Here is a 25,209-nt window from a genome sequence, read left to right as displayed (position 1 = left end):
CTTGGAGAATGACTGAGATAGGAAGAGAAGGGGACAATGCTTGGATTTCTGGCTTCAGAAACCATATGGATGACCATCCTTGTTCCTGAGCCAGACCTATTGTGGGAAGAGGAGATTTTGAAAGAAAGATCATGGTTTAGTTGTTGACATGCTGAATTTAAGGGTTGGAGTATCATACAGGTGAAGTTAGATCAATAGATCTGATGATCGAAGGGAGATCTGGGCTGTGCATAAAGTTGGGAGTCATCTGGGATGGACTGAAGTCATGAGAGAGAATGAATGGTAGCAGGGAGTGGGGAATGGACATTCAACTAGGAATAACGAGAGAGACCAGTTGAAAATGTATGGAAACGATAACATCAAGCATGCAGGGCCATGCCCAGTGCTAAGGAGAAATCTGGTTGGAAAATGCATGGATTTAGCAGCCATGAGGTTGGATTTAGCAACCAAGATTGGCACCTCAAGCAGGAGCAATTTCAGTGGAGTTGTGGGGACAGAAGCCAATTTTGAACACTAGATGAACGCATTGGAGGCAGGAATATGAAGACACTGAGTATGGATACCTTTTTTGAGAAGCTGGGCTCAAAGGGTAGAGACAGAGGAGACCTGCAAGAGGTGTGTAGGATCCAGGCATATAGCTCTAGATCTAAATGTCTCTATGTTTGGATATTTAGAAATAGAAGGGAAAGCATATTTAGTTGCTTAAGGTTACTGCGAAGACAGGTGGGATGTAACCCAGAGCCCATGTGAAGGGATGGGCATTTATCTCCAGCACTTCAGAAGGAGAGGAAGAGGAGGGGGTGGATACAGCTGCAGGTGCAGGCAGTTGTGGAGGTTTGGAGTGGGAAAGTAAGTGATACCCTTCTGAAAATTTCTGTTTTCTGTGTGAAGTAGGAGGGAAAGTCATCTTCCCAGATGAAGGGAGTGGAATCAGCTTGCTGGGTAAGATCAGTTCTCCAGCTGTGCTTGGCAGCTACCACTGCGAGCATGGAATAGGCCGCTAGGTAAGTTCAGCCAAGATTGAGGTTTTACTCTGTGGGAATAATTAAAGGACAAGGAATACGAAGGCTAAGGACATTAACACATGGAGGAATGGTTTCAGTGGAGTTTCAGTGAAATGAAGATAGGTTAATGCTGATGGAGAATGACCTGGCAGCGTCAGGAGGCAATGAACAGGGTAGTGGGAGTACCTGAATAGGGGAACTAGCTATGAGTGCTTCTCCAACTGTAATGCTAATGTGAATCACCTGGGGATTTTAGTAAAATGCAGATTCTAATTCAGCAGGTCTGGGCTGAGGCCTCAGATTCTGCATTTCTGACAAGTTCCTGTCATGCCAGCCTCTCCCGGCCTGTGGATCACACTTTGAGGAGAAATTAAAGGATTGTGAAGGCCGGGTGTAGTTGTGCATGCCTGTAATCCAAACACTTTGTGAGGCCTAGGTGAGAGGATCACTTGAACTGAGGAGTTTGAGACCAGCCTGGGCGATGTAGACGTCATCTCTACAAAAATTTTAAAAATTACCTGGGTGTGGTGGCTCGTGCCTGTAGTAGCTACTTGAAAAGCTGAGGCAGGAGGATCACCTGAGCCTGGGAGGTGGAGGCTGCAGTGAGCCGAGATTGCACCACAGTGCAGCCTGGTGAAAGGGTAAGATCCCACTATCTCTTTAAAAAAAAAGATTTTGGGCAGAGAGTGGGATGCCTGAATTAGAAATCCTTTGAAATGGTATAATCTCAAGCGATAACTCACATGGCCCAGGGTGTGACAGAGTGAACAAGAAGGCCTAAGAATTAAAAGGCTTCCTGATCATCATCTTTAGGGATTAATGATGACTTGCACTGATTATCGCCAACACTTTTCTAAGCACCTTGCGTGTATTACCTTCTTTAATCCTTATGACAACCTCCAGTGAGGTATGTATTGTGATCCCATATTTTACAGATGAGGAAAGTAAGGCACTCAGAGGTCTTTCTCAAAATCATGCCTGCTTGTAAGTGGTGTGGCCAGAATTCAAACTGGGGTGGTGCAGTTTCAAAGCCTAGTGCTCTGTGTGATTGGATGCCGTATTGTCCTCGGATAAGAGAAGTTGGGGCTGTATAGAAAGTGTGAGGTGGGAGGATCATTTGATCCCAGGAGTTGAGACCAGTCTGGGCAATATAGTGAGACCTTGTCTCTACATAAAATAGAAAGAAAAAAAAAAAAAAAAAAAAAAATTTTGAGCCAGATATTAGCATCACTTATGAATGAAGTTCAGCATGTCTAGGAGAGTGCTAGGCACAGTACTACTAGGCTTTTTACATGTTATCCCATTTAATCCCCACAACTGTCCAACAGAGTCTATTTCATACCCATTCTACAGGTAAGAAAAATAAAATTTAGGAGGTTAGGTAGTTGATAAATGGAGGAGTTGGTAATTTGATCTAAATTGGTCTGGATTAAAAGGCCATTCTTCCTTTATACCAAAGTTTATCCCATCACCATATAGAAATGGAAATTCTCTTCTAATTCTTAAATAGGTTATAGTTACTATGTGAGTAATCTGCCTCTTGCACTGACTCAAGCCACATGCTGAAGATGATGTGTTATGAACAAGGTTGAGACCAGGAGACCGGGCTTCTGGGCTCGGCTCTGTTTCTAACTAGTAAATTTGCACACTATCTCTGTAGGTCTCACACCTTTGTCCCTGTAGATCATTTTCAGAGCTATATTCTATAGTTTAAGGACAATTATTATGGCTCTTTTTATATTAGTATCTACTGTATGCTCAGCACTTGATAGGTTATCTCTAGTACTTACACTAGGATACAGATTGTCACCGATTTAGAAGTGAAAAAGCTGAGGCCTGGAGATTGCAAGCAACATGCCTAATACCTCTCAGTCCACAAAATGGCAAAGCTGAGATTTCTCCTGGAGTGTGTCTGACTCTGAAGCTCATGTTCTTGCCATCTTACCAGCTGCCTCATCCTCTTCTATAGCCTCATGGTGGATCCCGCTTACAGGTGCATATGGTACCATATGCTGGTATTTATCAAACTTTCAAAACCTGAATCCAGAGTGAGACATGCATTTTATATTGATTTCGAGAAGTGTGCACACACACATTTGCATGTGAGTACCATGTACGTACTGACATCACTCAAACAAGTTTTATGAAATAATGCTTATGTTTGCTACATGCTGTGCCTTAGCTTTCTTTTCTTCTTCACTTCAGTTTAGTCAGTTTGTATTAATATGCTCGTTAAACTCTAATGAATTGATTTAACCACCTACCAATGGGTTGTAACCCTCAGTTTGAAAAGCACTGCTGCAAATTATATACCTACCTTAATTTCTTGATGTGATTACCCCAAATCTTCTATTCTCCTTCTTTCCTTATTTTTTAATCTCTGAATTTAATGAAGACTATCTCTCTGATTATGTATGTAATGGTGTTAAATCTAAATCAACCCTCCCGCCGCCATATGGCAACCACCTTTCTACAAAGTGGGAAACTATTTTATAACTTTGTTCTGAGAGAAGGAAAGAAAGTATGTGTTTTTTTCATTTGATGAAAATGCTAATATAACAAAGGAGGGAGAAAGAAGTAACATTTGTGTTTCCTTGGCTTGAGAAGATGAGAATGTAAGACCAGGAAACACAGACAACTTGAAATGTAGGCTTGGGGAGGGACTGCGGCAATAGACTTATAGTAAAGGAAAAGTGAAACTGATTTCTTATTCCAACTCTGCCATTTAGCATTTATTGGACTCCTTCATGTGCCAGGTACTTGTATTTTGCATATATTATCTCAGGTGAGGAGACAGAGGTATGGAAGGCCAAGTTACCTGCCCAAGATTGCATGGCTGGTAGTGCGTGGTCTAGCAGGAATTCAGACCCAGACTCCTGGAGCCAGTGCTCACTGTCACTAGGCCATAGCTGCCACTTGTTTCCACTTTTGAGTAATTCCATGTGGTCTTGATTGGGTGCCAGGCCCAGGACAGGGGACTTTTGCTTCCTAGGTTTTGAATCGAGAGGGATCATGCTAGAGAGTAAAAGATTGGAGTCAATTCGTTCCACAAGGGCAGCCAGAGGAACTCCTTATTAGTCCCTGCTTCTCTCATCTTTAGAGTTGATTTGGTTTCTGTCTCTACTGAGTTCTTGTTGTTCTTTTGATTACAAGAACTACTCCATTTCCTTTAAGTAAATCTATTTATTCTTAAAATTCTGTTGCTTGAAACTAAGAATGAGCCCTAATAGGCACAGAGGAATAATTTAACTCTTTCTGTTTCCTCATCTGTAAAATAAAGGAAAAGGGCACACATATCCCCTGACCCCTCTTAACTCTCTCATCTTTAGCTAGAATTGGGTTCTAGTGAGTCTCAAATGGACGTGTTCTAAAAGAGGCTGGCTGGCCCTGTGTTGGAGAAGCAGAAGTTTTAGTAATTACTTAGGTTAATATGAACTTGATAGTTATGTTTTTTTCTGTATTCCCTGAATAACTGTGACTCTATTATTTGTGAATTTATTTAAAACATAAAAATGACAGTGATGACTAGATGAGGTCTCTTAGCACACATGCCCTATGCAGACCTGTGAGTCCTCTGCTCTCTGCTCACTCAATAGTTGAAGGCCTGGGTAGCAGTTCTGCCACATGTGAGTTCTTAGTACAAAATCCTCATGGACCCTGTGGGCCTGGAGCTGGGTATTTCATTCATCTTAACCCTTGTTCTCATGCTAAGAATTATCATCCTGCCACCACTTGAAGATGCCCATTCATGTTTGTGTGTCACTGCTAAAGTGCTGTCATTAAAGAATATGTGTCATTACTCTGACTTTAAAACACATTGTTCTAACAGAATCACTATGGGAGATTCCAGACTTCTGTATCAGCTGGTGCTTTGAAAAGAGGATCTGATCTGTACTGGCCCCTGTGTTCACCTGTGGGGGAACATTAGACATGTTTGTTTCTTTTATGCTTTGATAACACCTTGCAACTTGCAATAGTGGGACTTTGGAAAGAATGAAGTGATTGTGTCTGGCATACTGTATGTAAACATTCCATTTCTACATAATGTGAAAAGGAATGAATTAGGTGAAAAGAAATGGATTTGCACAGGTGTTAGAGTACATAGATTTCCTCCGAAACTAGACATCAGAATAGAAAACCGAACTCAGTGACTTCTTGCCCTGCTATTGAAGGAGCACCTGTTGGTCCAGGGAGCAGAGACCTAAGGGGGAATTAATTCCTCTCAGCAAATATTTACTGGGGGCTTGTCATTCCTAGAAGTCCACCCAAAAAGAGTGGGGCTAGAAGAGAATCCCAGAGAGGGTGTAAGTCATGGGCTCAGGTGTAGGGAGGTGACTTTGAGACCTGTTTCAACCAAACCTCTTATTTTAAATTTGGGTGAAGTAAGGTCTACAGAGATTGTAACTTGTTCATGGTTAGGCCACTTGGCTAACTTGAGGCCAGACTCAGGCTAAATCTCGATAACTCTCTTCTTGGTTTAATACCATTATGGACATAAAATTTTATTATGATATTAAAATATAAATAACAATAACAGACACCATGTAGCACCTCTCATGTGCCAGCACTCTTCTGAGCACTTTAGGTATATTAACTCATTTAACCCTCATCGTTCCGTGAAGTGGAAATATTTCTCTCATTTTAAAAGAGAAGAGGGCCTGTTGCAGTGGCTTGATGGCCGATGCCTATAATCCCAGTCCTTTGGGAGGCCGAGCTGGGAGGATTGCTTGAGGCTATGAGTTTGGGACCAACCTGGGAAACATAGCAATACCCCATCTCTGTAAACAATTAAAAATTAGCTGGGCATGGTGCCACATGCTTGTAGTCCCAGCTACTCGGGAGGCTGAGGCCAGAGGATTATTTAAGCCCAGAAAGTCGAGGCTGCAGTGAGCTATGATCATTCCACTGCACTGTAGGTGACAGAGTGAGAACCTGTATCTTAAAGAAAAAAGGAGGAAATTGAGGCACAGAAAAGGTTTACTAATTTGCTCTGAGCCATGTATATATTAAATATACATGGCTTGGTTTCAAACGCAGGCAGTCTAATTCTACAGTTTGTTCTCTAAACCACTAGACCAGGGGTCGGCAACCATATCTTGGGTTTTATGAGCCATAAAACTCTGCGGGGGGTAGTGGGAAGAGGCTGGGTTTGGCTTATAAGCTGTAGTTTGCAATCCCTACACTAGACTGTATAGCCTCACTGGGGCACAACCATTAATATCAATGTATCCCACAGCTGCCCATGAAGAGTGAAACTCTAATTTTAAAAAGAATTTGAGGTCAGGAATTACATTAAAATGTTGTACTTTTTTGGTGTTCCTTTTGGGTGAAGCGTCCTCCTGCCAGAAAGGATGGTGTTCATCATAGCTGAGTATGGTGTTAGGAGGCTCAAAGCCAGGGGAGTGGTTTTATTCTCCTTCAGTTTTCTGGGTGACCTTGCATAAGTCCCTTATCATCTGCCACTTATAACTCTCTGCAGTGGTGATAATGAGCCTCACCACCTGCCCTTCTCCCTCACCTAGGTATATGTCTTGGATTAATGAGGTTTTATCTGTAATGTACTTAGAGCTGGGAGTTTGGAAGGGGAAAGTATTAAGAAGGGGAATGACGGCATTCATCATTTAGTTTGCTTGCAAATTAGAGAGTGCTTCAGGGGTGTAAGACCGTTTGTTGAATGTTTGGCATGTAGAGTCCAATTTTAAAGAAAAGGCACTCCTGATAGTCTGTATGAGAGAATATGGATTTAGAGAGCATGAATGTATGGATTGCCTGTGCTGCAGCAGGCTTTAGGCGATGGAGTTATTTAAGATGGTATTTATTTATTTCAGTTTCTAGTAAGTGTGCAATAAGCAGATTCCATAGTTGACCTCCATGTCATCTCCATAAGAAAACGTAGACTTCTCTGCTAAACTGTGAGTCTTAACAGTAAGGAGGACTTTTATAAATGTTTCTAAGTGAAATTACAAAGTTAGCAGTTGAACCAAGAAGTCTCAGAGGGAACTGGCTGCTGCTTGCATTTCAATGAAAGGCAGAGGAAATTCATTACAGAGGCTGAAAATGTGGTTTGCATGTTAAGGCTGTAGTGGAAAAATGGGCCTTCCCAGGGGAGATGGGAGGGAAGTTGTAGCTTACCCTTTGTGGTGAAGGTTCCTTGGCTAAGCACACATACTCCATCTGATGCACCCTAATTTTTTTTTTAACTTTGCAAGAAAATTCTTCTCCTTCAAGGCCAAAGATGTGCATTGAACAGAAAATTTCAGCCTAGGAGAAGTTTCAGTATCTTTGTATTTTTTGTCTGTTTTGTTCTCTTGACAAAAACAATTATTTAAAAATTCAGTGGGGTGAAACAACTTAATCTTACTCTGAGAAACTAAATCTAAGATGCTATTAGTTAAGTTTTAAGAAGAGCTGGTATTTAGCAAAGACATGTTAGATTCTGGGGTAGGGCTTTATCTGCATTTGTATCTTATTTAATCCACACAACAGTAACAGTCTGCAGAGGAATATTCTTGTTTGAGCACCTCTTGTATGAGGCACCTCAGTTTGCTCATCTGTAATTCTGTAATCTCTGACTCTCTAGAGATCAACAAAAATCTATTAGGTTTAAGTGGCAGAGCCAGAATCTGAATATAAGTCTTTCTGATTCCAAAATTCAAGCTAGTAGATTGACCAACAGTCCCAGTTTCCTGGGATGCGAGATTCTCAGCCCTGAAACTGGAAACGTCTTGTACAAACAGAGAATTGGTCACCCTATAAGCAGGATGCCTCCCATCCCAAGCGCTGAAGAAGTATTCATTATCAGGAAACACTTTTTGGTAAGTCACAGAGGATGTGTCCTATGCGACTGCCCCTGACCCTGCTAGAAACCATGTGTGTGCACTATAAATCCTCTGAAGCTTTAAATCCTAGGGCAGTTTTGGAACCAAACAGAGAGCTTGGGAGACTGAGTTCATTGGGATTTCTAGTAGGAATGCAGCCCCATTAATTGGCTCAGTTTGTATTGATAAAACAAGAGTCACAATCTGGCTTGTAACAGTAGTATTTGTAATTTTCACTCTTGCTTTAAAATATTGCTGCCCCGTTGTACCCACAAGTGGGTACAGTCTTAGGAAAACTTGGAAGGTTTCATCTATTCCAACCCCTATCCCCTTCCACATTTTCTGTGAACTCTTTGTGCCTCTGGAGGCTTTCACTGACCACCAGAAACGGGACCATCCTGCACAAAGCTTTTGTGGCTTATCAGTCTTCCTTCAAAGCTTGGGCTCCCTTATGGATGTGTTTCTTTTCAGACAAATTATTTTGATCTGTATCCAACTTCTGAAGGACACTGTGTACTTCCACTGCCTGTAAAATACTTTTAAAGAAAGGGAGTTGACACAGAGGGTCACAGATCATGAACCCTATTATTGCTGGGGTGAAGGTAGATATGATCATTAGATCCTCATATGTCTATCTATAGTTACAAAATTAATCTTTATTCAAAAGGTGAATCCATATGAACATTCTGGTTTCTTTTTTCTCCTTTTTCTTATTTTCTTTTTTGTTTGTAGAGATGTAGAGATCGGGTCTTGCTCTGTCACCCAGGCTGGGGTGCAGTGGTGCCATCATAGCTCACTGTAACCTCGAACTCTTGGGCTTAAGAGATCCTCCCACCTCAGCCTCCTGAGTAGTTGGGACTACTGGTGTGAGTCACCACGCCCAGCTCTCCTCTTGTTTTAAATATTCTGACCCTAGTTCATACCATGTCAGTGGCCTCTGGAAACTTCCTATGGTGACTGTTCTGGAAAGGGCAGGTCAAGAGAAGACAAGCAGGTCACCTGACTCCGTCCCTTACCCACTCCCCATCCCCCATCCCCACTCCCCCACTGGTAGTGGGAGAGTTATTCCCTAAAGTACAACAATTGTCAAAGAGTGGAATGGCCGGCTGGTTCCTTGTGCTAGTGATTGCTGATGTATTTCAGTTGTTTGGGTGCATGTTTGAGATTAGTTTTTAAGACTTATTAATTGGATTCACACAGGGGACCTTGTAATCACTTAATTACCAATGTGCTTATTGTGTAATGATGTCAAAAGGTATCTATGTTTGGTTCATACTTTGTTCACATTTTTCTGTAACTGTGTTACAAATGAAATACTTTTCCAGAATGCGATCTTTCTTCTGTGATTGGTGTCTATTGTCTTGCAAAAGGCATAAATAAAATAACAAGTTCTCAAGTGATTCTCATGGAGAAAGGGCTGGGGAATGGAGGGCAGAATGAAGGCAGTGGGGGAGGGCTCTGGAAGAGGGAAAGGAGATGGAGCAAGATAGGGTGGGGTGTGGGGGACACTGGCAGCAGTAGCAAAGAGAGGGGTCAAAGGAGGGGTGGGGAGCCAGTGAGGAGAGGCACAGATAGACTGAAAGATACATATGTAGAATCATATAGACAGATACAGAACAGAGATGAGAGAGAAATTCAGAGAGATAGAGACTAACAGATGATGGGAGTGCATAGAAAGAGACAGAAGGAGACACCAGACCAGTAGGGATTGATCCTTTTCCTTATGATATCCAAACATCTCTCATTGTACTGCTAGTCATTTTACATGTTTGCTTCTTTCTGGCTTTAAAGCTCCATGACTCATCTGTGTTTCCATGTGTGTGGACTATTGAGGAATCTGTTTTTTGGAAAGGTGAGATTTGACAGCCAGTATAAGTCATTAGAAACACCGTCTCTGGAGCCAGACCATCCAGGCTCGAATCCCAACTGCCACCTACTTGCTGGGTGACCTGCACAAATTACATAATCCCTATGTGCCTGTTTCTTCAGTGGGGATTATAATAGTGTTTTCCTTATAGGGTGCTGTGAGGATTAAATGTGGTAACATATGCAAACCTATTAGAACAGTGTACTCAACAGGTACTGGCAATTATTACTATGTGAAAGGATCCTGGATTCCTTTGAAGGAAAGTTCACAGAGTTAAATATATTTTTATGCATACTGAAGAGGCTACACGTTCCTATCTGTAGCTTTTGGCCTTGAACCTTATTGCTCATGTTAGGTGAGAGTGGAGAGTTAATAGACTGAGAGTGAGGAGTTGCAGCTTTTAGTTCCAGCTCTGCCACTGACTAGCTGTGAGATGATGAGTTTCTCTGGACCTGCTGTCAGATTATACACAAACTCAGGGAATTTTAGGTCTTTGACCATGTGATATTGGGAACTTTCTGGCATGCGAGTTTTAGGATTTGTCTGTTATTTCACCTCTAAGCAGAGGTTTTGTGGACCTAAGCTTTTTGGAAAGATTGGGGATTGATCATACAGTACTCCTGGGAGAGAGAAATGTATATGCTGCTTTGTAAATAATAAAAAGGGAGAAATGGTGAGAATAGGGAACTGGCTTCCTATAGCCATGCTTATGATCATGGCTGTCAGCATTATTGTCTTACTTCTTTTCTTTTCCACTACGGGGGAGGAGCAGTATTTGAAAGAGGGGTCATATGCTGGTACTAAACTGGAGTAGAAGGTGCTGGATGCACTGTGGAGCTTAGTTCAGGGAAGCTGAAGATTTCATCCTTTGAGATGAGTTCTAATCTCGGATTCCGCTCCCTAGACCTAGGCAAATGGCAGTGCAAGCTTAGCCTCTCTCTGGTGCCTTTTATCTCCCTTTCCAAATTCTTCTTTATTACTGCCATGCTTCTTTTGATTATCTGATGCCTGTTATCCAACCCTGTGTGTCTCATGCAACAAAATGCTCTCTTGCCCTTTAGCAAAAGGCCTGCAAACTCTTAATTCCCTGAGTACTGCTGTATTAGCCAAAGATTAACTAGTGCTGATGACAGAAGAGTTCAGTTCTCCAGGGCATACTTGGATTTAAACAGAGCATTTTAAAAACTGTTGGAATGTTGAAAAAGGTACTCCTTCAAGCTGAGGGCTTTGTGGCTCTCTCCCAGTCATGGCTGCCCGGGGCTATCCCTTCCTACCTTCACTGTAACTGATCTTCCAGGGGCTAGAGCATGAGGAAGCAGGATTGAGTAGTAACATGTAAATATAGCCTGGTGGTTAAGAACATCGGTTCTGGTGTTAACAAAGCTGTAAGATTTCAATTATACTCTTCTTAAGAACCTTTTGAACTCTGATGCTTTTATAAACGATTTCTGCTCTCATTGAATGACCTTGAAGTGAGTTCATCACTGAGTCTCAGTTTACTCATTTGTAAAATGGGAATAATGACATCAGATATATTTGTTGTGAGGATTAAAGTGTGCCACTCTCCTCCAAGATATTCACCTATTCATGGCACATGGGAAATGCTTGACAAAGAGTAGCAATGACTCAGGGACAGCTTTATGGCCTGCAGTCTGTGCAGTTGCACAGGACACATCTGCCAGCGTCTAGAGCACAAGGAGTCACGATTGAGTAGTAACATATAGATATAGTGTGGTGGTTAAGGACACAGGCTTTGGCATTAACAGGTAAATGCAGCCAGAAAGTGGCAGAGCCAGAATCTGAATGTAAGTCTTTCTGATTCCAAAATTCAAGCTAGTAGCTTGACCAACAGTCCCAGTTTCCTGGGATGCAAGATTCTCAGCCCTGAAACTGGAAACATCTTGTGCAAACAGAAAGAGCTGGACGCCCTACAAACAGGATGCTTTCTATCCCAAGCATGTGAATTCTGTTTCTCCCCTAATTATATGACCTTGAAGTGAGTTCATCATTTCCCTGAATTGGGTTAATGCCTTATTGTTATCATCTTGAAATTCTTAATCATATTTGAACAATGTCCCTACAGATTATGTAGCCAGTCTTGCTACTACCGGGCTACACTTGACCTCTACGCACTCATCCTGGCCATATTTCGTCCCTGTCCCTCTCCTTTCTACTGCCTGGTGCTTTGTCCCATTTCCTTGCCCCCAAGGCCTTAGGAGGGTATTAAAAAAAAAAAAAAGGATAACTTCCTCAGGGAAAAGCTGTGATTTGGCTCACAGCATATGGAATATTCAAAGATAGACGTCATCTGTTACCCACACTTTTATGAGACTGACACACTGCCTGTAGCATTGAGAAGGCACTTGTTGCCTACACTTTTAGCAGTCATTTATTAGTGGCTTCCTAGGGCATGCCAACTCTAAAATCAAGCTGCAGAAATGATACCAGGTAAAAATTGATCCTGTGAATAACTGTGATGGTGGCATTTGGGTGAAAGGTCTTGAAATGGGCTCTGTCTTTTCCCTCAGCTTTCCCCACCTGCTCATATCACACTCTCCCAGCCAGTGTCAGATTACTTCTCTTCTCATCTGTCTCGTAAATAGTTCTGACTTGAATTATCCCGTATCATGACGACATATGATTATTCAAAGAAAGATTTTATAGAAAATGCACTGTTTCTATTCAGAGTTGGGAGACTAGGGAAAGGCATAAAGCACGCCACAGGGGCATAGCATTGATTCCTTTTCTGTGCTCAGCTTAGCTGTTCAAGCCCGGGGTTGTGTCTGGGTAAAGCTGTTTGACTTTGGATAAGTCCTTTAACAACCTGAGGTCCCAGTGTTCTTGACTTTCTACAGTTTTGTTCTAATCTAGCATTCTTAAAGTAGCACATAAGCATAACTTGCTAAATAAGCACCACTTGCTAAATACAGGCTTAGTGACAAGGAAGTTATTTGGAAAATGAAAAAAGGGCAATTCTCCCATCAGGACTTGAGAAGCCTTGGAGTTTTCTTTCTTTATTGAAAAGACTCATGAGGCCTGCCCAAATCTCAAAGTTGCAGAACGGAAAGTTTTGCAGTAAGCTTCATGGATGTGGGATCCTGGCTCAAAATCTGAACTCCTAGCTCAGCCCCTTTGTATTCATGAGGGCCTCTGCTAAGTAAAGGAACCTATAGGCATATGGGACCCCACAGGCTGTATGTATGTTCTTAGCTGAGCATCAAAAAGGAAACTTCCATAAATATTCTAAGACTGAGAGAGACACAGCTGAGAAGCAAAGTTAGGGATGATTTTTTGGAAGCTTAGCCTGATTTCGCTCTGTGCATTATATAATACGTATATTATATAATATATATAAGCCTGATTTTGGTCTGTTAGCTGGAGTACAAAGAATGGAAAGCAAGAGGGCAAATGTGGGTGGTGGGTGTAATTTGGGAAGTGCAAATGAGTACTTAGTTGTCGTTTTTTTTCCATTAAGCTTACTGTTGATATAGTGAGACTTGTGACTATATATCTGCATTTTGATATCACAGAGACCTGTTTTACTTGATCTGAATAATCTGTTGGGTTTTTGGGCTGCTGACAGGCTTCTCATCTTGAGATTTTACCTGTGATTTGTTCCAAAAGAACTTTGATACAGGAACTCTTTAAGTTAAAATTAATTCTATGAGAACAAGAAGCTGTCCCAGGTCTTAATTCTTCTTACATGACAGGAGCCAAGCCACGTGGCCTTCTGAGGCTTCAGTATCATTAAAGTCCCGTGAAAACACCAAAGCCCACCGGGCCCACTTTTTGGCACATACTGATGCTGCTGCTTCTGTCTTACAGGTGCTTACATCATGCCGAGCCTTCCTTGTAACAGCGCGAATCCCCACCAAGGTAGGTGTTCATGAAGTCCTTCCTTCAACACTCACACTCACGCAGTGCAGACTCACACATGCACACTCATGCATAGTCACTCATGCATTCTTAAACATGTGTGCACACATACACACTCACATACTGCAACACAACACACACACGCCTCACTTACATAGACTTTTGATTTAAGCTGTGTTCAGATTTCTCTTAGCACATTCAAGTTTTCCTTCCTTCTTCCCAGAAGCACCTAAAGGCTGTAATGACAAACATCTTTTTTACTCCTTTGTTCCCTCTCTCTGTGTAAAGGCATCCCAAGAAAATCAGTGAAGGATTTTTGTGCTGTTTGTCCCTAAGGCTCCATGTCCCAGTTGTTTTTCTCTCTCAACTGGGGCTTGATTTCCACTTTATTCAAGTCTACTTCTTATTTCCTTTGGATCAGTACTGGCAGATTTTTCTAAGACTGTAGATATGTGGGAAATAACCTTCATAACTCCAAAGAGTACATTACCAGAAATGTAACCATCTCAGCTGTTCTCCGTTTACTCTGATGTTGCCTGTAAGAAATAACAAGGTGCCACTCTGTTCTTTAAAAGAGATATATACCATTTTTCATGAGATGTCCTTCATTACTTGGTGCAGAATTCGATCTGATAGTTTGTGAATTAATCATAATAATGACTTACTTTGTTTATGTTAACTAAAAGGAGTTTATCATTTTTATGGGATATGGACTGAATGGTCATAGGAAATTGGGATTCTTTTCCTAAAAAAGTGATAACATTTACTGGAGTGTTGTTTTAGTAAATAACTTGATCCTTAACAGAATCTCATGAGAGCCATAAGTCTTATTATTATCCCTTTTATTGATGAGAGAACCGAGGCCCAAGGAGGTTCAGTAACTTGACCAAGGTTAAACGTCCACTAATATGTGGCACATGTGTGATTCTAATCAAGGGAGGCTGGCTGCAAAGCCGCTGCTGCTGCTATTGCTAGAATCTAATCAGTTATTTACTAAGTATATAAGTATACAGTCTCATTTAATTCTCACAGTAACCTTGTAGGTGAGTGATTAGAAAATAGCTAAAAGATGCAAAGTTGGCTAGTCTAAAGATTCACAAGTGATGAATGGGAGAAAGAGAAATTAGACTCACCATGTCCTACTTATTTCGACTTTTTACTGAGCTGAACTGCTTCCCCTGCCGGCATATCCAGGAAAATGGGTAAGGTCTGGTAGATGCTTTCAGCCTTATCGTGCTGTGATGTTTGGGCCGCAGTGTTATTTGCTCATTAGTCTTTTCTTGTTTCTTGAAATTTAACATTTAGCCACTGTTTTGTAAATTCTGACTTAGGTGCCAAGTTAGGGTGCTATAATGTTATTGGTACAAATGAAATGGATCTTTTGGGACTTGCAGTCTTATGATTTGCATGATTTGCACAGACTTTTGGGAAGATGCCAATGCAATGTTTGCTAGTTATAGGCTTAGGATATCTGTGGCCTTTTTTTTTTTCTTTTTTCTGATCGTACAAATGTTAACTTTTATAAAGTTTCTTCAAGAAATGAGACTTTTGGCCCAAGTCCCTTTAGGTAATATAAAGTGAGCCTATATGTTTATTATGTTTTGTAAATAAATTATGTCGATGAAGTTAGACTAAACTATACATTAAAATACCTGAAGGCATGATATGAGGACTTCAATTAGACATTATCCCACTGGTAAGAAATTAATTACAGAAGGAAATTTTATGGGCTTAGGAAAATATTCAAGCACTCTATTGAATAGAAGACCCCTAAATAATATGCATACCCTAACACGCTGTGACACAGTGGAAGTGTGTTACCTCTTGTGAAGTCACCTGCCTGCCTTCTGCTGGATGACTTTATTCTGCTTCTGCTGCCTCCTTGCTCTGCCCCTGAGGAAAGGCTTGGCTCCATCCTGTGATACATATAATGTTTCAGAGCCAGCCCCTTTCCAGGGTAGTTTGAACATTGGTTCTGATTTCTGATATTGTCAACATCACAAATAAAGAAAGGCAGATTTTCTTCCAAAGTGATCTGCTTGCAGCTTTGCAGCTTTCCCCCTTAGAGAAGGCTGGTTTTAATGTGCCACCTTACATCTTGACTGAGAAGTAAAACCAATGTCAACAATAGTAATTTTCTGGAGAAATAATTATATTTAGAACGTTAGTGTAAAGCATTGACTATGACATAGATGTCTTCTCTTTGGGAGCCGATTAATTAAACATGCTTTCTTTTGTCATTTTATTGTGAAATATACAACATGTATAGTCAAATGCACAAAACAGAGATGTACATCTCAGTAATTAACTACAAAGCAAATAGTTCTGCAGTCACACCCACATAAAGAAATAGAACTGTCCTGTCACCCCAGAAGGCCCTAACTTTTCTTTCAGGGGGTGGGTAATTATGAGATCAAAGAAGGGTTTGCAGAGAGGGCAGGTTGAAAAATTACCCATCAGCCAGGCAAATAAGGGGTTTTATACTGATCAAAAGGCTTAGCAGTTTGGAAGACCACAGTGCATTTGGGGAGTTAGAGTGCGGGCCGAGGGTTGTGGAGGAGGCAGTGGTGGGAGGGAAACAGCCCAGCAAGGCAGTCAGGGCTGAGGCCTGGCTGAGGGACTGAAGCGTGGTCTGCTGCCTGGGGAAGAGCGGGAGTTACTGAAGACAGCCTCTTTATCATATTTAGATCTGCTCTGTTGTTTGTGGGATGGGCACTGCCTTGCCAGGGTATGGGTGAGAGGTGAGCAAGAGATTGGTGGAAAGGCTATTGACAATCTGGGTTAAGTTTTTCCTCCTATCTAATAATTCACTAATTTCTGTGGTGATATTTAATGAGTGTAATTTCTAACTGAAAAATGTCCTCAAGTCTTCATGCAGCCTACGTCTGCCTCCGCTTCTTCTTAACTAGTCTTCCTGCTTCTTCCTGCCCATAAATCTAATCCAGTGACATTGTTTAAATTGTCTTTGGGTGGGTTGAAGTGGAGTGGATGATGGGTTGTGGGGACTAGGAGCAAAGGCCTAATAAAAATAGCCATAGGTGAGATAAGAGAATGATTTGAACCTTTCTGTGACGTCTTTCAGTATGTTTTAGAGACTTCCCTCCCCACTATTAATAATAACCCGGGGCCGGGCGCGGTGGCTCAAGCCTGTAATCCCAGCACTTTGGGAGGCCGAGACGGGTGGATCACGAGGTCAGGAGATCGAGACCATCCTGGCTAACACGGTGAAACCCCGTCTCTACTAAAAAATACAAAAAACTAGCTGGGTGAGGTGGAGGGCGCCTGTAGTCCCAGCTACACGGGAGGCTGAGGCAGGAGAATGGCGTAAACCTGGGAGGCGGAGCTTGCAGTGAGCTGAGATCCGGCCACTGCACTCCAGCCTGGGCGACAGAGCAAGACTCCGTCTCAAAAAAAAAAAATAATAATAATAATAACCCGGGACTTCGACTAATCAGATTCAGCCAGTCATTCTTATTGATTACTAATACTGTAGGATCTGCTCCTTTTAGTTTCTTCCTTGTCCTAGTTCTTTTAACACCTCAATGCCTTTGCAAATTCGTTTTCTTCTGCCTGAATTTCCCTCTGCACTCCTTGTTTGCTTGAGGAACTTGAAGTCATTCTTCAGGGCTTAGATGAAATGTCACCAGTCTTTCCTGCCTCCCCAGCACTTTGTTATTCTACTCAAGGGAAAGCACTCAGGTACAGTAGAAGCATCTTAGTTGACCTCCAACTAATCTTGCTGAGCCAAATTGACCAAAGGTGGCCATTCCTATCCCTGATGACGCTGACTGATGCTGGCTCCTTTTTCATAGCTGTTAGCATGTAAGAGAGGGTATGTGCTCACACCTATTCACACCTGCTCCCACCCACTGAATGAGATGCTCATTGAGGGTCATGGGTTTATTCCTAAACCTGTTTATAGCAGTTATAATAGCAAATGTTTTTAGTGAAACATTTTAGTGAAAGATATTTTATGTAGCAATGAAATATGAGTGCAAAAGAAGAATATCTATGACATTGAATATTGATAAAAATGAATTACTTAAATTGCTGTTTTAAAGACTAGACAACTTTATAGTTGGGGGAGGGGTGGTGAGGAGCATAATAATCTAGAAAACGTCTGCTGTCATACTGCTTTTCAAGTATTTTGCAGTTCTGCATTTTTAAAGAGACTTAAATTGGAAGCTGGAAGCCATGCTTGTGAGTATGGCTTATGCAGAAAGGCCACTGGAGGGCCAGCCAGTGGGCTTAACTCAAAGGAAAACTTTGGCGCAATATTAAAGGATAGTGAATGAATATTTATTCATAAACTTTAAATTAAAATAAGAAAGGTATGTATACTTTTTAGAAAATAATTTCCTGCTTTAAATGACTTTTCAAAACCAAATTATGTATAGATCTTGGTAATCATAGGTAAGAAAACTTCTACTCTAATTTAATGCCTATAAACGTGTGCCTTAAATGCTGCATTTAACTCTTGGAGGACAAAACAAATGTCTCAATCCTCTTTGTATTTCCAATACTGGCACGCGGTAGGCTTTTCATAAGTGTTTGTCAGTTGATGAAGTGAATGATGAATGAGCGAGTTCTCTTTCTATTTCCAGAGCTCATCAGTATACTTCGTGATGTTTAACTGGAGACTCAGGGGTTTTCTGCCCAGTATTTACTTCCCTCCCCACTATTAATAATAACTTCATCAGTATACTTTGAGATGTTTAACTGGAGATTCAGGGTTTTTCTGCTCTAAAATTTATTCTACCAATGTATCATGGTACAACATACCACCAGGGAGCAGAACTAAATCCCTTGTGGGTTTGGTTCTGGATGTGTTCTTTTATCATTATATTTCTAGGTTTAATGTGGGAGGGTGAAATAAATTGATCCAACTTGGTCCCCCGCTGTCTCTAGCTCCATGCTCTGTGATTATTTGCTGAAATGGGAAAAACTGGGAAGAAAGATTAGTGGCTCTTCATCAGGAAAAACAGGTAAAGAGTGAAAGACTGGGGATATTTTAAAGAAAAAAAAAAAAAACCCTGCTGATTACAGGAGAAGAGAGGAGCACTTGTTAAAATAGAAAGGAAACAAATAATCATTTGTTTACATGCAGAGAGAGAGGACTTTTGTTTAACTCTGTGCATTTCATCTAAGCACAACTTAAAATTCCTAAATATTGTATTTGTGTAAATATAGATTTAATTTGGGTAAACATAGATTTATTTCTCTAAATCCATTCAAACTATGAATTTTTATGGAAGATAGTAGAAGGATGGCTGACTCTGATAAGTGGTCAGAGTGTAACAAATAGCTAAAGGTTTAGAAAGAAGGGAAAACCAACATTGACTTTATCCTGTTAGGACTTCCTGAAGCAAAATTTTGAAGTGAAAAAGGGAAAAAAGTGTTTAGATGGTTCCTTCCATACATTCATTTTCAATGAATAAATAGTGGATAAGTGCAAAACTTACTAGGTTTGTGCAGAAGTAATTGTGTTTTTTGCTATTACTTTTAATGGCAAAAACTGTGATTGCTTTTATACCAACTTCTACTATTGTGTTTGTCTCTGGATAAAGTTTTAGACGTTGAGCATGCAGCTTCCTTTCTTTTCTTTTTTAGTAAAGTAAGTAATACTTTTTCTGAAATTTAATAAATGATGTTTCTGTCTTGTTGAATGAATGAAGATATTAAGCCAGCCTGCCTTCAGAAGATGCCCAATTTGCTCTTGGACTGTTTCTAGTTGTAGGATTTTTTTTTTTTTTACCTTGAATTTTATGTTTTAAAACCCTCATTACAGGTCTTTTCTTTCCTCCTTTCCCCTCAATTGCAGCTTGAGTTAACCTTCAGCTACTTGGAGATTCATGGCGTCATCTGCAGCAAGTCAGCTCAGGTGAGTGAAAAACAGATCACTGCAAGGTCATCTTTCTTGAATTCCTGAAACCCTAAAATGTTCCTTGAGACAATGTGGATAAACAAGGTTACGGAAGATTAAATTTTCGAAATGAGAGACTCAACACTGGCTATGTGAACAGGAGTTGGAAATTCATTCTGATAAGGAAAACACATTCTCCATAACTCAGTTTGTGAAGAACTAATTAGCTCTTATAACTGGCAATGTAAACGTGAGAGTACTGTTCCTTATAGAGTTTGTACAACATGCTTTGACACTAAAATTTCATAGCAATTACATAGTACTATATAAGGTTTTAGTGGGAATATAGTGATAAATGAATTTTTTGGAGTTAATAAAATGCAGATTTTAAAAAATAGCTTTATTGGGCTGTAACTAACTGCAGTAAACTAAAAAGTGTACAATTTGATAAGTGTTGACATATGTATGACTCTCTCGGCCCTCTTCCCCATCTGCAGTCAATCTGCAGGTATCTACTTTTGATTCCTGTAGAGTAGTTTGCATTTTAAAAATTTTATGTGAATGATGTCATACAATGTATACTCCTTCCTGTCTGCCTTCTTTCAGTCAGTTTAATTATTATTATTTTAATTTTTAATTTTATTTTTAGTTCTGGGGTACTAAAAATGTGCAGGGTGTGCCAGTTTGTTACACAGGTAAACGTGTGCCAAGGTTTGCTGCACCTATCCACCCATCACCTATTAAGCCCAGCACGCATTAGCTATCTTTCCTAATATTCTCCCTCCCCCAACCCCCGTTTAATTATTTTGAGACTGATTTATTTTGTTGCATGTCTCAATAGTTTATTCTTGTTGTTGCTGAGTAGTGTTTAATTGTGTGGCTGTATTACAGTTCGTTTATCCATTCACCCGATGAGAGGGACATTTGAGTTGTTTCCCATATTGGCTATGTTGAATAAAGCTGCTATGAATATTTAAGTACAAGTTTTTGATTGGACATGTACTTTCATTTCCCACGTGTAATTACCTAGGGGTAGAATGGCTGAATCATATGATAACTATATGTTTAACCTTTTAAGAAACTGTCACACTTTTCCACAGTGGTTGTACCATTTTACATTGTCACCAGCAGCATATGAGAGTTCTAGTTCCTCCACATCCTCCCCAACACTGGTATAGTCAGTCTTTTTAATGTTAGCCATTCAACAGGTATGTAGTGCTTTTTCATTGTGGTTTTAATTTGCATTTCCCTAGTGACAGAACATGTTAAGTATCTTTTTATCTGTTTAATTGCCATCATGCATTTCCTTCTGCCATTACAAAAATTGGGCTGTTTGTTTTCTTATTGAATTTTGAGAGTTAAAAAAAAAACACATTCTGGATACAAAGCCTTTATCAGATATCTTCTCTCAGTCTGTGGCTTGTCTTTTCATTCCTTTAACAGTGTCTTTCAAAGAGCAGAAGTTTTTTTTGTTTTTTGGTTTTTTTTTTGAGATGGAGTCGCTTGTTCTGTCGCCCAGGCTGGAGTGCAGTGGTGCAGTGGTGGGATCTCAGCTCAGGGCAAGCTCTGCCTCCCGGGTTCACGCCATTCTCCTGCCTCAGCCTCCTGAATAGCTGGGACTACAGGCGCCCACCAACATGCCTAGCTAATTTTTTGTATTTTTAGTAGAGACGGGGTTTCACTGTGTTAGCCAGGATGGTCTCGATCTCCTGACCTCGTGATCCACCTGTCTCGGCCTCCCAAAGTGCTGGGATTACAGGCGTGAGCCACCGCGCCCGGCCAAAGAACAGAAGATTCAAATGTTGATGAAGTTCAATTTATCAATATTTTCTTTTATGGATTGTGCTTTTAGTATCATATTGAATAAATCTTTGCTTAACTCAGGGTCACAGCATGTTCTATATCTTCCAGAAGTTTTACAGCTTTAGGTGACACATGTAGGCCTATGATCCATTTAGAAATAACTTTTGAATATAAAGCTATGTATAGATCAAAATTTTTTTTAGTTTGGCTTTTTTTCTCATATTTATATTATATGCACTTGTTCCAGTAACATTTGTTTGAAAGACTATTGTTTCCTCACTGAGCTTGTTTTCACCTTTGTTGAAATTCTGTAGTCCATTTAAGTGTGAATCTATTTCTGCACTCTTTGAATCCCATCTCCTTGCTACTATCTTCTTGCCACTCTTATACTCTATTATTGTGGCTTGTTTACAACAAAATTTGAAATCAGATAGTGTTATTCCTCCAACGTTTTTCTTCTTTTTCAAAATTGTTTTAGTGATTCTAGGTCCTTTGCAATTCCATGTGAATTTTAGAAACATCTCAGTTTCTATAAAAGCTGGCTGGAATTTTGGATGATGTTACAATGAATTTTTAAATCACTTTGGGGGAGGAACTGATGTAATGTACAGTCTTCTGACCTAAGAAAACTATATATTTCTCCATTTGTTTAGGTCTTTTTCAGTTTTCCCTGAGTGTATTTTGTTGTAGCTTTCAGTGTACAGGTCTTACACATCTCTAAATTCATTCCTAAGTGTTTAATATTTTTTGATGCTGCTATAAATTGTGTTATTTTTAAAATTTCAGTTGTCTCTTGCTGGTATTAGAAATATAGTTGATTTTTTCATGTTGACCTTCTATCCTGCTATCTCGCTTTTCTCATGTATTAGTTCCAGTCGCTTTTTAAAATAGATTTCATCAGTATTTACAAAAATGATGTCATTTGTGAATATGGATGAGTACCTTTTATTTTTAACATGGGTGTCTTTTATTTCTTTGTCTAGTCTTACTGCTATTGGGAGATATGCCTCTATTGGTGTCATACTCCTACATATTTTGCTGGGTATGCCAAGAATTTAGTGCCATGACTACTCTTTGCCCAGGCTGTTTCTCAGGGTTGATTGCAGTGAGCATCCTTGTGGGATGGTGGAATAGTTCCCTGTTGAACAAAGAACAGGCTTGCTTACTTCTTACCATGAAAACAGTAGATTTCCAATGTCCAAGGGTTCCTTTCTTGTAAGCAGCCTACTGTGTGTGCAGGCATCCATCTGAATCCCTTCATGTCATCATGTGGGAGGGCAGGGGAATCTGTCCAAATGTGGTGCACATGCCTTTTGTTGTGCCATTAATCATAAAATCCTATGTCTCTGACCCAGGTGTCTCCTGTCTTCGGCAGCATCAATGAAACAGTAATAGGCTAACTTACTGGCTTACAAGTAGGGTAAAATCTCAGACCTTGACAATTGTTCTGGTACCTCCAGGACAGTGCTGAATGGAAGTGGCAAGATCAGATCTTCTTGGCCTTTTTCCTCGTCTTTGAGGGAATGTATTTATTCTTTCACCATTAAGTGTGATGTTAGCTGTAGGTTTTTAAAATAGATGCCCTTTATCTGTTTTAAGAAGTTTCTTTCTATTTTTAGTTTGAGAGTTTTAATCAGGAATTAGTGTTGGATTTTGGCAAATGTTTTTTCTTTGTCTATTGAGATTATTGTGTGGTTTTCTTTCTTTTTTTAAGCTTCTTAAAATGGTGAATTATATTGATAATTTTTAAAAATATCAAATATTTTATTCCTGGGATAAGTCTCATTTGGCCATGATGTATTATTATTATTATATATATATTTTTGAGATGGAGTCTCACTCTGTCACCAGGCTGGAGTGCAGTGGCACAAACTTGGTTCACTGCAACCTCCGCCTCCTGGGTTCAAATGATTCTCCTGCCTCAGCCTCCTGAGTAGCTGGGACTGCAGGTGTGCGTCACCAAGCCCAGCTGATTTTTGTATTTTTAGTAGATACAGGGTTTCACCACGTTGGCCAGGATGGTCTCAATCTCCTGACCTTGTGATTCGCCCTCTTCGGCCTCCCAAAGTGCTGGGATTACAGGCGTGAGTCATGATATTATTCCTTTTATATATTGTTGAATTCCAAGTGTTAAAATTTTGTGAATAGTGTTTTGCATCGATGTTTGTGGGAGTGATTGGTTTGTCTTTTTTTTTTTTTAACATTTTTGGCTGGCTTCTCTATTAGAGAATCATGGATTTATAGAATGATTCTATGTATTTCTTCTCTATAGAGGAGGAAGTAGTTCCTCCTCTTAAGTTTTTTCTGTTGAGGTGGTAGGTGGTATTAATTTTTGTCTTAAATGTTTAGTTGAATTTACTGGTGAAGTAATTTGGGCCTTGAGTTTTCTCTTTGGGAAGGTTTTTTTTTTTTTTTTTTTTTGAGACAGGGTCTCACTCTGGGCGCAGGGGTGCAATCTCGGCTCATGGCAACCTTGGCTTCTTGTGCCCAAGCAGTCCTCCCAAGTAGGGACTATAAGCATGCACCACCATGCCCAGCTAATTTGGGTATTTTTTTCTAGAGACAGGGTTTCTCTGCATTGCCCAGGCTCGACTCAAACTTCTGAGCTCAAGCGGTCCATCCCCCTTAGCCTCCCAAAGTACTGGGGTTACAGGCATGAGCCTCTGTGCCTGACCAGGGAAGGTTTTAAACTGCAAATTCTATTAATGTTCCTTAATGATATAGATCCATTTGTATTTCTCTTGTTGAATGAGCTTTGGTAGTTTGTGTCTTTTAAGAAATTTGTTTGTTTTATGTAAGTTGTTGAATTTATTGAAATAAAGTTTTTAAGAATACCCACTTGTTATACTTCTAATACCTGTTGAATATCATTCCCAATACTGGTAATTTGGTTATCTCTATCTCTTTCTATTTCAGTCAGGATAGAGGTCTACCAATTTTTTTGATCTTTTCAAACAACTTTCTTTTTGGTTCCATTGGTTTTCTTTATTGATTTCATTGATTTTTTATTTCCTATTTCATTGGCTTTTGCTCTGATCTTTATTCTTTCCTTCTACTTTTTGTTTTAGCTTTTAAAACTACAGAGAGAGAGAGAGAGAGAGAGAGAGTGTGTGTGTGTGTGTGTGTGTGTGTGGAGTTTGTTGGTAATGTTCTTTAAAATTGACAAAATCGTCACTGTGTTTTTTGAGATTTCAAACAAACTCTTGGAACTTTTCCACAGTTCATCTTAGAGCAATGTTTTATCTTATGTGTTTATCATTTTCCAGAAACTGGAGTTTGAAAGAAAAATCACAGCAGCATATGTTTGCCCAAATGGTCAGACATATGCAGGAGTGAATGATCACTCATGAATGATGACATAATGACATAACCAGGGTCTTCTTGCTGGTCTTAATTCAGGAATGTTGATGTTTATGATTTGAGAGCTGGGATGGGAGCAGAAGGGCATTAGGGAAATGTTAATGCCAAGGTTATGTTCAAAATATGATTTCACTGTGCTATTTAATTATGAGAAAGGGTGTTGATGCAGCAAGACTAATTTTCCTATGTGGCTGCCAAAATTGGTCTTTCCACACTTGTAGTCTTGCCCCTTTCAATATGCCTACCACTCAGAGGAACTATGTATAAAGCCGTCTGTCTCAGCCCCTGTCAGTGTCAATACCAAAAGAACAGATTTACAACAGTGCTTCAATTTAACTTTGTCCCACAGTATGGACCTTTGAGATGAAATTATAGTGAACATTGGCACTGCTTCTATAAATGGCCTACCAGTTCAGAGACTGGCAATACCAGTAACCTAATGGTATTCAAAATTTGCTGTGTTTTGGAATTGCCTGAGATTGTTTTTAAAAATATACTTTCAGCAGTGCCCTTCTGTCTGTCACATCACACTTCCTCATCCTCCTCATACACACACAGCATATACATAGGACAGTTAATGATAACATACATCTGCGGTGGATGTTTGTTTGTTTTTTT

The 25,209-nt window shown here is 40.1% G+C and overlaps 1 protein-coding gene across 13 annotated transcripts in view; it reads left to right on the top strand.

Annotated features, from left to right (window-relative positions):
* Window positions 1–25,209, top strand: part of CARMIL1 (capping protein regulator and myosin 1 linker 1) — a 348,526-nt gene that overhangs the window by 130,644 nt on the left and 192,673 nt on the right. For all 13 annotated transcript variants that reach the window (XM_017878500.1, XM_017878499.1, XM_017878501.1 and 10 more), the window contains 2 exons: window positions 13,515–13,565; window positions 19,387–19,446. In XM_017878500.1, the coding sequence (XP_017733989.1) occupies window positions 13,515–13,565; window positions 19,387–19,446 (111 nt within the window). The remainder of the gene's footprint in view (window positions 1–13,514; window positions 13,566–19,386; window positions 19,447–25,209) is intronic.

The sequence above is a fragment of the Rhinopithecus bieti genome, unplaced genomic scaffold (genome assembly GCF_001698545.2).
Source record: "Rhinopithecus bieti isolate Rb0 unplaced genomic scaffold, ASM169854v2 scaffold_11110, whole genome shotgun sequence".
Taxonomy (NCBI): domain Eukaryota; kingdom Metazoa; phylum Chordata; class Mammalia; order Primates; family Cercopithecidae; genus Rhinopithecus; species Rhinopithecus bieti.
The sequence above is the reverse complement of the archived record's forward strand: the minus strand, read 5'-3'. Positions and strand labels throughout refer to the sequence as shown.